The sequence below is a fragment of the Dromaius novaehollandiae genome, chromosome 5 (genome assembly GCF_036370855.1).
Source record: "Dromaius novaehollandiae isolate bDroNov1 chromosome 5, bDroNov1.hap1, whole genome shotgun sequence".
Lineage (NCBI taxonomy): Eukaryota > Metazoa > Chordata > Aves > Casuariiformes > Dromaiidae > Dromaius > Dromaius novaehollandiae.
This window is the reverse complement of record NC_088102.1, coordinates 42,390,040-42,406,418: the sequence shown is the minus strand read 5'-3', so window position 1 is coordinate 42,406,418 and position 16,379 is coordinate 42,390,040. Positions and strand designations below refer to the sequence as shown.

The 16,379-nt window shown below is 41.5% G+C and overlaps 1 protein-coding gene across 1 annotated transcript in view; it reads right to left on the bottom strand.

The window, feature by feature from the left end:
• LOC112980710 (cytosolic phospholipase A2 epsilon-like) overlaps positions 1-9,762 on the bottom strand; it is a 40,942-nt gene extending 31,180 nt beyond the window's left edge. Inside the window, exons 1-2 of the mRNA XM_026095781.2 lie at positions 9,667-9,762; positions 8,248-8,337 (exon numbers count right to left, since the gene is read on the bottom strand). Of these exons, the coding sequence (XP_025951566.2) occupies positions 8,248-8,337; positions 9,667-9,762 (186 nt within the window). The remainder of the gene's footprint in view (positions 1-8,247; positions 8,338-9,666) is intronic.
• Positions 9,763-16,379: the final 6,617 nt, after the last annotated feature.

Here is a 16,379-nt window from a genome sequence, read left to right as displayed (position 1 = left end):
TTTTGACAACTGTTATTTTTATCAGCTGATTTCCTCTCATTTAGGAGCATCCTTCTATTTCTATAAAACTTCAGACACTTCCTAGAATGACTATAAGCAAGCAGACAAAGTAGATGTCAAGGCAGATAAAGAACGGCTGGAAGAACCTCACTTAAAACAATATGTGTAACGTTGCCAAAATTCCTTTTTTTTTTTTTTTTTTTTTTTTTTGTGTGTGGTAAGAGAATATAACAAAAAGGGCTTTATTTTCAGCTGTGAAGACAATTAGGCCTCTTTTGTTGCAACAAATTACTTTTTCTGTGTTTGTTTAAAATCCTCTCCTGTCTCCCCTAAAACACTTTATGTTAAAATAATGTTGTGCCGAGATCTCAAAAGAGTTCCGGCTGCCTCCTCCATGAGCCTCCAGAACGCTTTCTTTGCCTCCTTTTAGTACTTCTACCTGGCATTCACCCTCAGCAATCCATCTGCCTTCTATTCCATGTGTTCTGGAAGGAGAAAAACTGCAAGACAAGCTGCAAAATTTGCAAACAATTAGTGGAGTAGTATGTCCTCAGTGCTACCCCATGCAAAGACACTAGTTCATATTTCAGTATAACCATATTAATGCAGTTCTCCACCCATTTAATTAACCCATCCTCTCAGGTGGATAATTAGCAAAGGTGGATCACCACACTCCCATGTTAGGAATGAGCTCGGGCACCTTAGAGCACAGCCTCTACCCTGCAAGGCAGAAACTCATAGTTCAGTAAGATCTGCATAAGCAACATGGCAATTCATGCAACTGTTTATCTCAAGAGAACCCCGAGATTGTGCAAGGTGCTACCAGCTCGCGGATCGGTTCCAGTTATGCCTCCTCAAGCAAATGGCCCTGTTGCTTGAGTAAGAACTGATGGATTCAATATTTGCCAAGTAGTTCGAGATTCGTAGATAAGAGACATTACAAAAGCACAGCTTGTTTCTTTTTCAATCATTATTACACAATTGCTGCTATCTGATCACCTGTCCTTTGGTTCCCATACAGTGTCTTTCTAATGTGTTGGCCATACTCAAAGAAATCTGATGTGCGGAAGTCAACTCAAAGATGTGGGTTTCACAGAAAGCTTCCTGAAGTTCCACCAAAAATCAGCAGCTTCACAGAAACTCTGGAAATCCAGAGCTGTGCTTCCACTGTGGGAGAGACACATAAAACTAGCCATTTACCCAGGGAAAGGAGGCAACCAGCTGTCAGCCATCCTGCACCCAGCGGCCAGTCGACACACAGCACAGCTCCCCGCCAGCTCCAGCACATGCTGGCCCTCGCTCAGCCCTGTTGGCAGGGGACATAGAAAACTACAGATAGAACAGAAATCATCAGGTAGTCAGGCCTCATTAGTTCTACTGCTCCCAGGAGGATTTACTATTTTAATTAATTCCAGTAACTTATTGAAAAAAGGAAATGTATTTAAATAGCAACTGTGACAATCGTAACATGCTATATTAGGATCTAGTTATACAAACAAAGAAAATACGAGCCATGCATGTGTAAAACAAAGGATATAAGTTCCGTTATTCTGTTCACTTAAAACCTATCCTAATCTCATTTACGAAGAAGGGCTACTGCTATGTCAGCATGTTCCATGCAATAGGGGTTTTTAATACATCTTGAATGAAAGACAAGCACAAGCAGATTTCTGCCCTGGGGAAAACAAGTATTTACTACAACACTCATTTAGCTCTGTCATACTGTAGCTTTGCTTTTGATAAAATCAAGACTGATGTATTCATTCTGTGACTGATTTACTGATTTTCCATCTGTCAGACTGTCTTCAGTTCAGTGCTCCCAAAATTGTTCTCCTGTGTGCTATATGGACACATGCATATAACAACATAACTGCAAGCAATACAGCATGCTCTTTTGCCAGTGTACTAGCAGGGTGTATACTGCTAGTTTCTCTGTACTTCCAGAGAAATCAAATGGTTTACTGGGATTTTCCAAATGACAGCTTCATCACACACAGGCCAGAGTTCATATTCTCTTCTTTCACTTTTCCACCACTTCCCATCACAAAGAATAGTATTGTATGAAACTGGACACCAAGCTGCTATATCAGTAGAAGTAAATTATATCTCCACTGGTACCAGTGATTCCAACTTTCTCCCACTAGTTTAGTAAAAAGTTCAAACAGAAATTTCACCATAGTGAGCACTCTGAGGATTCCCGGTAGGCTGCATTCCATGCGGATTTGTCTGTCAGTCTGTCTATTCTAGCCCTCTATAAAGTCATGCTCATATTCAGATGTAGGTATGTGTGGCATGCATCCATTTTGAGAAGGAATGGTGTAAATACTAGAGCAGTTTGGCTATAATATATCCTGTTACATCACAAGTGGCTATGAAGGTCCCAAATGACGGTTCTCTCTAATGAGAGGAGAGCCCATGAGGTGAAAGGATCATCTTTCTTCTTTACATTTTTTACTTGTTCTTTCAGTTCCTTTTTCAGCTTCTGGGCTTCTTCATCTATCAGACTTTTCTAGCATGGGCTATTGCTAGCAGTATCTTCCCAGCTTGCTAGGTCAATGTTACAGACACTCACCATGCATACTGCAGTTTGCCCCAGTCTCACAGTTTTATGACAGTGTAGTCAAATATATGCTGAGTTGATGCACATTTTGTATTTCAGTGTTAGTCGTCTGTTTTGCCATAGATGTTCGGTCAATCAGCAGACTATGGTAACTGCTTTCCCAAGACAGAGAACAGTCATCCAATGCAGCTGATTCCAGCAGAAAGGAGAATGTGCACTTGAACCTCCTGGGGTGGCCTGCACATCCTGAGTCTTGATTATTGCCCTTTTTAGACTGATATTTATTACAGAGTCGTTATAAGCTAACAGAAACATAGTGCAGAGATCCTGAAATTTATCTTCAATGGGTGTGATGAAAACTATGGCACCATCATAAAGCAGCTTTCTTTCATGCAGGTGTTAAATTATTGCTTTTCTACATGAAATACGGAATGCCTTCCATCGGATTTTGTGTGGAGGTGGCCTCTTTTAGTGCTAGATGAAAAAGTGTGATGAAGAAGCACAGAAAATTATGTGCCAAAGTGTGCTGGTACCTTTACCTATTTCAGTGCTAGACTGCATGCTATTCCACTGGCCATCCTGAAAAGATCAGATGAAATTAAAAAACCATGAGGACAATCAAATTATCTTTTAAATAGTTGAAAGAGACCATTTCTACTGACCAAGCTGAAACATTTTGTGTTGTCTATGAAAACCATGAAAAGAGCTTCCTCTCCACCTTTCCCGAAGTCACCTAATAATACTATTTATATCCATTTCTATGTCATCTGGCACAAAAGCCATCTGATGATGATTTTCTTACCTTTACTAATGCCCCCTTGCATTCCTGACCCTGAAAAGCATTCTGTTGTGATGAAGTCACTCACAGGATGTCGCAGAGGCACTTCTGTCTTCATCTTCAGGTGCCAATTTAACTAGATGGTAGCCAGACACCAAATCAAAAGAATCAAAATACTTTGCTGCTGACAGAGTATCTAGAGCTGGTGGTGTATGGAGAAGTACCTACCTTGAGCTATCTGTGGGTTAGGTTTCCTTAATGAATGTGCATCCTCAAGTTTCTACCAGGTCTCTTTGCAGCTGTAACTGGGATGCTTCAGGCACTGAAAATCACTCAGTCAACGCCAGCAAGTGGTTGAGCTTATCTCCCACCGCAGGAGAACCCACTGTGGCACGTTGCATGGGTTAAGCACAGCTGATTGCTGTGTTCGGTCATGTCTCTGGGGATCCTCCTCATTCCCGAAAAACACAGACTCCACACCGGAAAAACAGCTGCTCTAATTGCTTCCTTCCTTCACCTCCTACAGATGCTCAGGTTGCAGCAACTCTCCTGCTTGCGGACTGGGCTGTCCTGGCCCCTGAGAAGCTTGGAGATGCCAGCTGCATTGATGACTGTTGCCAGTCTGATTTTCACAAGCTATACAAGGGCTTCTTCTAATCAGACCTACTTTTCATCAGAGTTAGCAGAAGTCTTGGCTGGGTTCAACACTGCGGATTCAAACATTTCCACAGTTCAGTAGAAACATTCTTTTTATGTATATAGCCATGATAACCCTGGTTTCAGCAGGGAAAATTCATCTGTGCTCACAAGAGCATGACAGATGCATATACAGGGCCCCAGGAACAGTGTCCTTTGAATGATTTCTTCTTCATACATTTATTCCTCCGGATCATTTCTTCTTTATACATTCCTTACTCATACACTTATCCATCAGGGGACTCTGAATACTTTCAAGGAATAAGACCGGGCACATGATTCCCAATTCCTTACTTTCCAAAAAAAAAAAAAAAAAGAATTTCAAATATTGATCAACACAACATGGATACTCTCAGTGCACGGTGACTGGAACTTTAGCAGAGGTTTATTATTCGACAGATAACCCAGGCTTCTCACATTTTGCTTTCACTACTGATTAATATTGTGCTTTTTCATTTCTTTGTGTCTCCAGATGTTTAACTAAAGGGTTTTTTTCTGATTTGAAAAAATAGGTCCATTTGAAAACATAGAGCATTAAATTGTGCATGTAAAGTTATTTCTATATGCAGAATTTTAGCCAGGAGAATAGGATAGTCTATCAGTGAAAGGTGCAGTCACAGAATTGTTGAGGCCGGAAGGGACCTCTGGAGGTCATCTAGTCCAATCCCCCTGCTCAAGCGGGGGCATCTAGAGCATGTTGCCTAGGTCCCTGTCCAGATGGCTTTTGAATATCTCCAAGGATGGAGACTCCACAGCCTCTCTGGACAACCTGTTCCAGTGCTCAGACCCCCTCACAGTAAAGAAGTTTTTCTCATGTTCAGACAGAACTTCCTGTGTTCAGTTTGTGCCCACTGCCTCTTGTCCTATCACTGGGTAAGTAGACTGGTAAGAGTCTAGCACCATCCTCTTTACACTCTCCCTGCAGATACTTATACACATTGATAACATTCCCCCCTAAGAGAACAGGGAACAGTCCCAGCTCTCTCAGCCTTTCCTCATATGACAGATGCTCCAGTCCTCTTACCCTGTTTTGCCCTTCCCAAGCAGAACAAATATGAAAGAAATTAGACTGAGGGTTAACCGGCTGAGGGTTGAGACTCATCTTGCCTATTTCTAGACAACTGCAAAACAGATGTTTACATCTGACAGCTGTCAGGCATTTCTGGAGTCTCATCCTAAGACAGACACTAGCACAGAACAAATGCTTCACACTCCAAAAATCTTTATTCATTACTACAGATTCTCAGGGAAATCTTGGGGTCTTTCTCAATGTAGATGATTTACATTTTTTATGCCAAAGGTAGGTGAGACAAACCTTATTTCAAAGTTAGGAAGTGACCTCCTTTGCCTTTGAGAGGTTCCTTGTTCGCAATGGGAGGCACTAGCTAGTGCGTCATTTGGGCGGTTTGCATTTTAGGTATCCCCGTATCACCATTTTGAGGGAGGCTCAGAATCGCTTCCGCAGCTGAGCAGAACTACTGCCGCTGCTGCATTCTCACAAGTACCGCGGGGCCCAGGGCAGCTCAGGAGATGTTGCCTTCTGGACAAACAGAAATGCCTGCTGCTGAGCCTGGAGCTGGTGTTGCTGGAGGTGCTGCCCCCAGACAGCAGGCCCTTGCCCTGGAGAGGCAGCAGCTCAGTGCCCCAGCTCCTGTGCCGGCCTTGGGTGTCTGGCTCCTGGCTCCCCGCACCTCCTCGCGTCCAGGCTCAGCAGCAGCAGGGGCTGCTGCTTATTATGACAAAGCCTGGCCTGTGTGAGGGGTAACGGCTCCAACCTCCCCTGGGTTATGAACTATTCATTAGCTCCTACCAGGAGATGGGCTTTTCTCCGCCCAGGGTTGCAGCTCCCCACTCTTCCCATGATCTCAGGATCTGCTTCCAGCTTTGAAACCTCAGCAGGCGCTTGAGCTCCTGTTTTGCACAGAGGTGAGAGTTTAACCTGCCCCTCTCCTGCTGAACTCTCTCATGGCTGCATAAACTCTGCAAAAACCAGGAGCCCTTGCCTGGCAGGGAAGAGATACCACTGACCTGAGGTATGACGTATCTTCCCCTCTTTAAGATGTGGCTTATGCCAAGTTCAGAACTATACATCCAAATCTCCCCCCTCCCTTTCACCACATTAACTGTTGTATGGGAGTAGCTGTAGTCCTCAAATGTTTTAATATAAGCAGTGATACCTGCAGTGCCAGAGCTGGCTCTACTTGCTGCTGTAGCACAGGACAAAGTATCAGTCAAGACCTGAATAACAGATTTTTTCATGCAGATAAAAATCAGCATGTTGGCATAAAGCATGTTCAGTTGCTACAATATGGTATGACATGTTTCTAAGAGTTGGTTCACCTTAGCAGGCAGAGACTCTCATATTTAAGTCTTCGTATGTTTCAGCGATGGAACATTTACATTTCAGAGAGAAAGACGGAGCAGGAGGTAAGAGCATGCATGGATCCTTCACACAAAACATGATATGCTGCAATAACCAAATCATGATCATACATGTACAGTGCCAAGTTCTGATCACAGAAGAAAAATACTGTGACTTGCATGTGTCCAATGCAGGACCAACAGGTCTGTCCATCATCAGTTGATTTTCATTAATTTTTGGAACTTCTGCAATTCTGAAACGTGAAAAATAATCTTTCTGTGGGAGACAGCTGCAACATAGTGATCTAGAAGAAGGTCATGATTCCATGCATGTAAGATGCTTCTTTTGGTCCATTTCTGTCACATCTACCTTCTCTAGATTTCACCACTCCTAATTGTCTTTAATCTAAGCCCATCTCCAGAACAGATGATGGAAAAACAAACACATCACTGTGTGGGATTAAGAAATGGAGGTGAGACTTTGCCTGTCATATGTACAATTATTATAGGTAATTATAACACAAGAGTTCAAATCTCTTTGCTTTCTCTCTTCATGACTTTAGGTTCCTTACCTCTTTTAAGCAGGAGGCATTATACTAATGACCTATGGATTCACTATTGAAAAAACAATGTAATAGATCAGGAATCAGAAATAAGATCAAGAACAGGCTGAAAAGCCTGTTTTTACCGTCTGCAAAATTCTTGATCTAATACATGGTCCAAAGCTTTGATAACTCCACAGTCTGGAGATACTGGAGATTGTAAGCTAAATATTTACAAGGCAAAAAGACTCCAAACTGACAGAACAGTTCCTGAGGAAACACAGCAAAATCTTTTAATGTCACTGACTATTTTAAAATACAAATCCTAATAATGGGCAAATACGAAGGCTAAACTGCACAAAGCATATGTGAAAACATAATAATACTGGGAATGTAAATGAGAATTTATTTTAACTTCTTGACACCTACATTGTATGAGGACTTCTTGCCAATTGCCAATTGCCATTGACTTCTTGATCACCTTCTTGCCAATTTACAGTATCATTTCAAGTTCCAGATAAAACTCCTATTTCAGCTTCATTTTGCTCAGTATAATTCATTTGCATGGATTATGAACCAAATCTTAATAGAACTGTCAGGCTCAGAATCAGACACTTCTTGGGACAACATTGTTATATAAGAGTTATATCTTCATTTAAATTTCTCTGATCCTGATACAAAACAATGCCTATATTTACTGCACAGATAGCAAAGAATCTAGCTGAATAAGAACCTTCTAAATCAGTAATTTCTAACAAAAATAAACTTATCACTGATCTTCTTCAAACACAAGAAATAGCGCTTGCATATTCACACTTCACTCATTTCACTGAATTCCCCCGTTACAGTTTTCTTTCAAAGGAGCGCAGAAGTGGGGGAAATCAGGGATCAGTGATCTACAATCTTTAAGAGCCTTATACAAATTGCTAGGCTGAGATTATGTTGTGAAAGCTGCATACATCACTGTTACTTCCAATCAATTCAGTTACAAAAAGCATTGTGGAACAGAAAGCCCACCAATGTTTTTTCTTTACAAATAAGAGAGAGATTAAAACAGTAGATATTCTGTACAAATCCAATAAAACATAGAAGAAAAATACAGCAAGCAATTCTGAAAATCACAAATGTGAATGGAACAATATTATCCGAACAATAAACTTAAAGGTGTTTCCCTTGTAACACTTGAACTGCTGCCATGATTAGCTATCTATTCAAACCGCTGATTAGCAGCTGGTCTATCTGAGCCTTTTTCTCTTTCAGGAACGAAAACCGCTGGCCCTTTTTGGTTCAAAATTCTCTTATCATAATACCTTGAAATCACCATTGTCTGGCTCACTACTTTCTTCATTCCCTTCTCCTGGTCCAGCACGTCTGAGAGGATAGGTTTTGAAGTTTTGGTCCTGATGACAGGAGGGAATGATAAATGATAACATTCAAACCACAACAGTTTTTCTAGGGTAGATTATTAATTCCTACTTACAGTAAATCACGCTGAAACCCCAAACAGAATGGCTCGTGGTTACACCCCATCGTGTTGCTGTTCTCATAATAATGAACAAACCACCCAGTGGTTCTGCACACACTGATATTACTGGGTGTCATGGTACAAAATCCATATAAATGGTACCGTGTCAACAAAGCAATGAAGGAAGAACCATTTTAGTTGTGAGACACTAAAAAAACCCAAGTGCCTTTATATTTATTCTGTGAATAAAGGTTTGCTGTCTGCTTTAAATGTGACCTTTTGTCTGCCTGCGCCCTCTTGCAGGAGTAATTAAATCCAGATTAAAAAAAACCAGAATCTCTGCTCCACGAAACATGTTGCAATTGCAAAAATTTAAATCTAACATTTCGATTTTTTTCAGGAAACAAAAGTTCAAAAGTATTTTCAAAATATAGGATGCTCCTATTATTTGAAATGCTTCATAGGAAAACATCATTGCAGGACAGTTTCTATGAAAAAAGTCAAAAGCTTTTATTTTTTTTTCAGAGTACTTCCTGAAATGATGTGCCTTCATCCAATCAAAGAACACAGAGAATAATGTATACCATGCTAAAATTAAATGTCAATCTTGAAATGACTCAGAGAATGCAAAGTAAAATTCAGAACAAAATGGAAATATGGATATAAAATTATGTATATTCTCTAGCCTACCCTTAGCCCTTCTCCAATAACAAAACATCAAGTTGATATATCAATCAAAATATACCAAAATATCATCAATATTGATACAGAAGTATTCAATTTTTAACAAAAATAACATCTGATTATGGAAGAAAAAAGTCTACTAAAAATGAACCAAGTCATTTTTTTCTAAAGAAGTGTGAAATATGGAAAACTTTTTTTTTTTTTTTTTTTAAAAGTCCTGGTCTAGATTTAGGCTGATAACTTGCTCCCCTGTTATCTTCAAGTTGTCTCCCTTCCCTGTTCATTTTTTGCACTTTCTCTTCTTTTTCTGTCCCCTTTGCCAGACTGAGTGCTCTCATTTCACCTAAAAGCTGAGATTTTTGGCTCCAGTGTAGTCAGGAGACCTTTTGCTACAGATCTCAAGGAAGAGAGCATTTCAAGTTAAATTCCTTGAGGAAGAGATGTTGTCTAGTGCCATCTGAGTGTAAGTATGTACAGTAGCTTGTGTAGAATTGTATATATACAATCTCAAAGCAGGATTTTGTTTTCTGTCAAATGTATCTTAAACATAACAAACAAACTTTTAAAGCTATTTTCTTACCTGTGGTACTCTGGTACGTGATGCTCTCCCGGCCTTTCCTGTGTTCTTAAAATGGCTTTTTTCTGGCACCTCCACTGGCAGCTCTTCCCAAGACATGTTTGCAGGATTTACTCCTGTAGGAGTCAATGACAAGTTATTTTATAAAATGATCCGGGGCCCCACCCATCTCAGCACTGTAAGTAGAGGAATCCCCTCCCATTGCCAAAGAGGACTGAGTGTGGAGGATGACTGCTCTGGAGAAGCCTTCATTCGTAGCTGTTCGGGGGAAGAGTGCTAGCAAAAGGCGCCTGTCCGCTCCTGCCCGGGTGGGACGCCTTCCTCGTGCCGGGCCCTGATGGCTGTGCCTACCCAGCGGCATTCGAATGCCACCACCCTGCAGCCAGCTTTCCTCGTGATGAACGATAATCCACACTGCTCTGCAGAGCAGAGAAGGAGAAACATGAAGGGCACAGCTATCTGGACCTATCCAGAGCATTCCCACCTGCCATACATGGACTGCATCAAGCTGTAAGTCACGGCAGGTCCTGTGTAGCTCTGTGAGGGAAACTGAGCCATGGAAAAAGTACCTGTGTGTAAATAATCACCAGTGACCCACCTGTGCACAGGCCCCCACCTTTCCACCTTCACGAAAACCTCCATATAGTCAGCGACACCTGAACATCACTGCTTGCAAAGAGGCATTGACCTCTGCCACAAGATAACCTCCCTCTGGAAAGTGCCATCTCCACCAGCTGGCTGGTTATTGCATGGACCAGTAGCTCCCGGCTGCTCGTGGGATGGCTCATATTTCTTGTTCAGTACAGGGAGTGAGAGCTAAGGTGTGGGGAGGTAAGGACATACAGCTGCATCTTTGGTTTGTGAAGACAAGCAGTAGGTAGGGTGGTAAGTAAGCAACATGGACTAGGAGTCCCATATTGCACGTGACTGATAGGACGACAGGGGAGAAAGGAATGAACAGTTGCAGGGGTTACCAGAGAGCTGCTGAGGACAGTGACTATGGCTATGAGCATTACCCAGGGCTACTACTGCGTCTGAAAGCACCTTATACTAGACAAAAGGCAAGGAAATGTATAATGACTGTGCAGAGCAGATAGGAGTTACATTTTTGTACATTTTTCCAGAAAAAGTCAATTGAATTTTACAGAGCAATTGTAGGAAGCCCATATCAAGTGAAATAAATTAATTGAATACAGTGTCTAGTGTTTCAGCTTCATTTTACAGAGATTTTGTTCAACCAAAGAGTATGAACAGAGGAGTGCATCAACATCTCTGTGCATACACAGTGGAAATTACTATCTTCAAACACAGAAAAACAAATGAATAACAAACTAGCAGCTCCGGTAACAGTAGGCTGTGTCATAGCATCTGTATTTCCAGCATGAGAAGTAGTTCTGCCCACACTTGAAGTGCAAGAGCATCTTTTGGCCTCAGGTCATGGACACTCTGAGCTGTATCCTTGAAAACTCTTCTTACAGCTGAATTTGGAGAACAATCATCTGATTTTTTTTTAGCCTCCCCAGAAAAGAAGACCTATCTGACCTTGGAAGACCTGACATGGGATGCTGAAAATACCAGTACAGTTATTAGACCCGGCCAGCTTTCCCAAGGCTCTTTAGTCCAGAGAAACATTATAATAAGTGATGATGTTCATTCAGAAACCCCTCTAAAGGTGATGAATCTTAAGAAAGTTGAGAATCCGTATCCTCGAGGAAAATGGAGGAGCATATGCAGATTCTGCACACAGATGTCCATGTCTGTGGAGTTAATTACCCAGTTATATGCATACTCAACCATCTGAAAGGATTTATGTGGCTTTCAGCTAAGCCGAGGTTATTCTGCTCCCACCCGACTGTCTCTGCAAGAAACATCATACAAAAGAAAACTCTGAGGCTGTCATTAACAATTGAAATAATGTGCTCTAATTTAAAATCTGAACGTACAAAGCTGGAGGGTCTCGATTTATAGAATAAAAAGCAGAGTCTCCAAGTGCTATTATTTTATTTCTTTACATTTCATATTTCAGTAATTTAAAGACAGATAAAGCAAATAATCTATTTCCTTTACAGTTGTCCTGACAGCAAACAGCACACTACTTTGTTCTTTTAGTGCTTCTAGTCTCTCTAATACTCAGGCTTCTTAATCACACATACTACATAGCTCAGAGAAGAATTAATCACTTGGCAGAGGTCTCTGTATTACTTGTGACTGCACAGGTATGCTGTGGAGAAATGGAACTCCATGGGGAACTTTTTATGGTTTTAACAAGTTGTGTCTTTAATTTCTTTTTGCACCTTCTTGGGCTTGACCAGAGCTGTTGATAGCCTGTATTGATTTAAATGCCTTGCTTGCTTAGTCTTTGAATAGGCCAGGAGAAATCAGCCTGGGGTTATCCTGGCAAACTAGAAATATAGCCTGGACTGGCTGTGACCACCTCACCGTGCCCAGCTCTCTATACATTTAGAGAGCAGAGTCAGATGAGCACTCTGGCTTTTCCCACAGGAATAGCAATGTCTTAGTCCATCAGTTGTGAGGTTAGTGAAGGAAGGAAATTTGGAGGAGAGGAGACAGGAGCTCTAATGCTATCTGTTGTCTTTACTCTTGTTAAAGACAAGCAGGAATTTTCTGAGAAATAAATGTTAAAACAAGCCTTTAACCAAAGACTTAAAAAAATACTGTAATATATTCCTGTGAGGATATGATAATCATACCGAGAGAAGTGTGGACCCTGGTCTGTGTGAGGTATTATATCATCTGTCAACTCTCAAAAATAAACTGCATCGTACATTTACAAAGTAGATAACAAACGGAAACAACTACAGGTCAAGGAGTTTGGAAAAGGGGTTGGTTTCAAGACTAGTTGGAATAATCGTGGTTGTCAGCCAGCTGAGCAGTAGCAGAAATTGCAAAAGTAAAGAAACAACTATTAATTGCTTAAGATTTAAAAGCATACACTATTATACGTAGAAACATGCAGCTACTTACCTGATAGTTATCAGCTTCTAAGGATACTCTATTACCTCACTAGAAGAAAGGAAGTAGGAGGGGAGCAAACATTTCATTTACAGCTGATTTACAGGTCATTAGCTGAAAGGGAGGAAGATCCAGTAAGCAGCAGCTGACAACAGAAGTGCTGCTTCTGGGGTGCGGGTGACCGTCTTTTCCCAGTGAGTAGGACTAGTCATCAGAAAGTTAACCTGGGAGACTTAGCCAAAACAGGAGAAAGCTGGGAGTTAGAAAGCACTCACAATGTGTACATTAAGAATCTGTGTGGCACAAAATGAGAGAATTATAGTCAGAATCTCAGCAGTAGGATTTAATATCATCATGTTTTCTGGATTAGGGGTTTTGCTTGTTATTCTTTTCAAGGGAACAGCCTACCAAGACTGCTTTGAAGAAAGCAGAGGAGGGAGATGCCTTTACCTTGTTTTAAATATTTGTCTCCACTCTCTTTTTGTTCCTGATTTCCTCTTCATTTTCTTCTTTGCATTTCTTTCCAGATTTCCTTTCTTATTAACTTCTTGAATTCCTAAAATACCCATTCCCTTCCTTTGTCCATCTCAATACCACACAGCAGTAATTCTCTTTTCACTTTCTCTCAGAGATTACACAACAATTTTTCTTTCTTCCAGTTGTCCCTCCCTTGCCTTTTAACCTGTTTTCTTTATCTTTCCTCTTCTTCTCTGATGTCTCTTCCACACTGCAATAGTACCTCCAGAAGCTTCAAATCTGAACAATATGAGTTTGGTCATATTTGGAATCAGCATGAAAAGCTACAACGATTAGAGTAGCTAGGATCATGTCACAATGCTCAGGTGAGACACGCAACTGTGTGGAGAAAAGGTGATAGAACTAAAATAAGCAATCAAAGAGAGAGAAAAGCAACCAAGGAGCCTCAGGAACCAAAGAGAAAGAAATTGTAGACATAAGAAGATATCCCAGAGTTTTGATATGAAGAGCTGGAAGGGTGGGAGAGGTTTTGGGAGGTGCTGTATGGATTCAGAGGGCATGCTATGTTTTGGTAGGAACTCTGCAAGAAAATGACATTCAGGAGGAGCTCGAAGGTACAAATGTTCAATGGCATAAAAGACACATATGTCACCCATTCTTACCTGTTGACCAGCATACCAAGATCAGGGCATGAGGAAACCAGTCCTGCCAGAAATGAGGCCCTGGTGGCCTCCTCTGAGGCTTATTACTCTAGTAGGATGATGGGATATTGTACATATATAGCTGAACTTTAGATTGAAATAAGTTTTGGCATAGGGTTTCTCAGAAGGGAATCTTGCTCTATCATCCATATTTTCTCACATTCTCTGTGGCAGACACATTTCCTGTCATTCACGTGAAACAACCGGTAGTCTCAGAAATGAATAGCTCGTTTCACTCAGACTGTAATAATTAACTAAGTAACTAAAACAGTATAAAATGGTGCTGCCCACCACAGCAGACAAAGTAATACTGTGGCTAAAGTACTCGGAGAATGCCATTAGTTTCTGCTTCATCAGCAGCACTTATTCAACATTACTATCCAAGTACCCTCATGCCTTGCAAGTGGGTTCAAAATTCCCGCTGCTGCTTTTCTTAGGTTCTTATAGGCTGACTCACCACACTGAGCTGCCCAATTCTTGATGCATCTTTGTGATAATCATAAGGGCTGGGGCAAAGATGCAACTGCATGGTAATCCCTTTACTTACCTACAGATAATGAATAGGTAAGAATAAAAGCCAGAGACAGAAAAAATGCAAAACATACTCATTAGAATTAAGGAGGTCACTATGTTAATGTTTATAGTTCCTACCAGCACAGCTACCAAGAGTTTTGCCTTTTAAAGTAGTTAAGAAAAATTATGTTACCCCTATTGAGGCTAATATTTGTAATATAGTAAGGGCCTGGATTTTTACAATACTCCTTCTTCTCTTGTTTGCAGCCTGCCTTGAAGGGATCATTCCATGAAATTACTCCTATTTCCTGTAAAAAGGGACACTCCCAATCTCCAAAACCAAAAGGGCTTTTAAAAGTTCACATCTGTAGCTGTCACCTACATCACCTACATTCCTTCAGTGCTTTAGTACAGCCCAGAGGCTGAGCACAACCAATTAGCAGCTGAACCAGAACAAAAAAAACACCAGAAGACAACACCAAACAAAGTTTCCACACTTGCTTGCAAGCAGAACTGAAGACCAGGATATTCTGTAAGTGGTCTGTGTAATTAATTAATAAATTTAAAGATAAAAAGCAAGCTGAAGCCAATAAATTATCCAACCCCCTAAGTCATTAAAAAAAAAAAAAAAAAAAAAAACCCTCTGCTAAATGTGGAACAAGAGCGCTGACTAGATGGGATTCAGAAGAACAGGCCATTACTGTCACCCAGAGCAACCTCTACAATATCTCAGACATGATGGAACAAATTCCCCTGAATGTCTATTCTACCCCTCTCCTCGCCGAGAAGGAAAGCCAGGAGGTGGCAGAATGTTAAGTGAGGCTGTCTTGTCACAGCGTTTCGCATACTTGCTGCAGGGTCAGCATGCCTTTCTCTGCTGGGATGCAGCACACAAGCTGGAGCATGCTGAAGGGCGGCTGAGCACATAGCACAGGCAGGAGCTGGGGGCACTGGGACAGTACAACAGGCCTTTACTGCGTATGGCAAGATGGGGCCCGTGTCCTCCCCCAACTCAGGATCATTGTCTGTGGGATCTCTGGGTGAAGGCCCTCAGTGCCCAAGGAGTGCTAGACAGAGGATCAAGTCAGACTTTATTCAGGGTCTACAATGATGTAGGACAAACAGGTGTTTTCTAGTGTCACACTGAGGACCTCATTGTATGACTCAGGCGGCTGCGGGTCAGGTGAGGGAGCAGGCTGCAGACATGTATCTGCAAGAAGAAAGTCATGGGATGTTTGAGGATTACAAGAAGAGAATTGACGGGAAGATCCAGTTCTTGTCCAAGAGATCCAGCCATACCAGAAACACTGCTAGGAGCTAGCTTGTGGATCTGGTTAGATTGCCTTGAAGCGGGAATGGCACCTAAGGGACTGGTACAGCAAAGCAGAGGACACCATAATGGCATGCTCAGAATGAATTAAAATCAAATCAAATCAAATCAAATCAAATCAAATCAAATCACCAGCAAGTGAAGTAATAGGGAATTAGTTAAGGGCAGGAATGGAAAAAGAGAGGCAGACCTCTTCAAACTTGGCCTCATTAAAGGCCTTGGAAGGCATGGAAAGGAAGTTCATTTGCAGCTCTTGAAGATGCCCGAAACTACAGCTGGAAAAGGAGCAGATGGGAAAAGTAGCAAACACATGTCCCACAAAATGGATTTGCCATAATGATAAACTGGGAAGCCTGAAAAGGAGTTCAGAGCTGCAATGGCTCTTCATGTTTATGTGTGAGTCTCGACCAGAGGAGAGGCAATGTGGAAAGGGACTGTGTGATTCAGCAGCAGAGATCACAAGGAGAGGAGTGCTTGATGAACACAATCAAGTAAACAGCCATTTTAGTACACTGGAGATTTAAACCAGAGCTGCAAATTGCATGGAGGTGTGAGAGCCTGGAAAAGAGAGCTGGGGGAAGGACACATCATGGCTAAGGAAGGTAAAGGCATTGAAGATGAGTGTAGGAGTCTGAAGATGAGGGCTTCAAGTCATGGAGGAATGCTAGAAGAAAAAGAGAGAAACAGGAGATGATAGCCAGAGAGAAGAGAAATTTTCAACC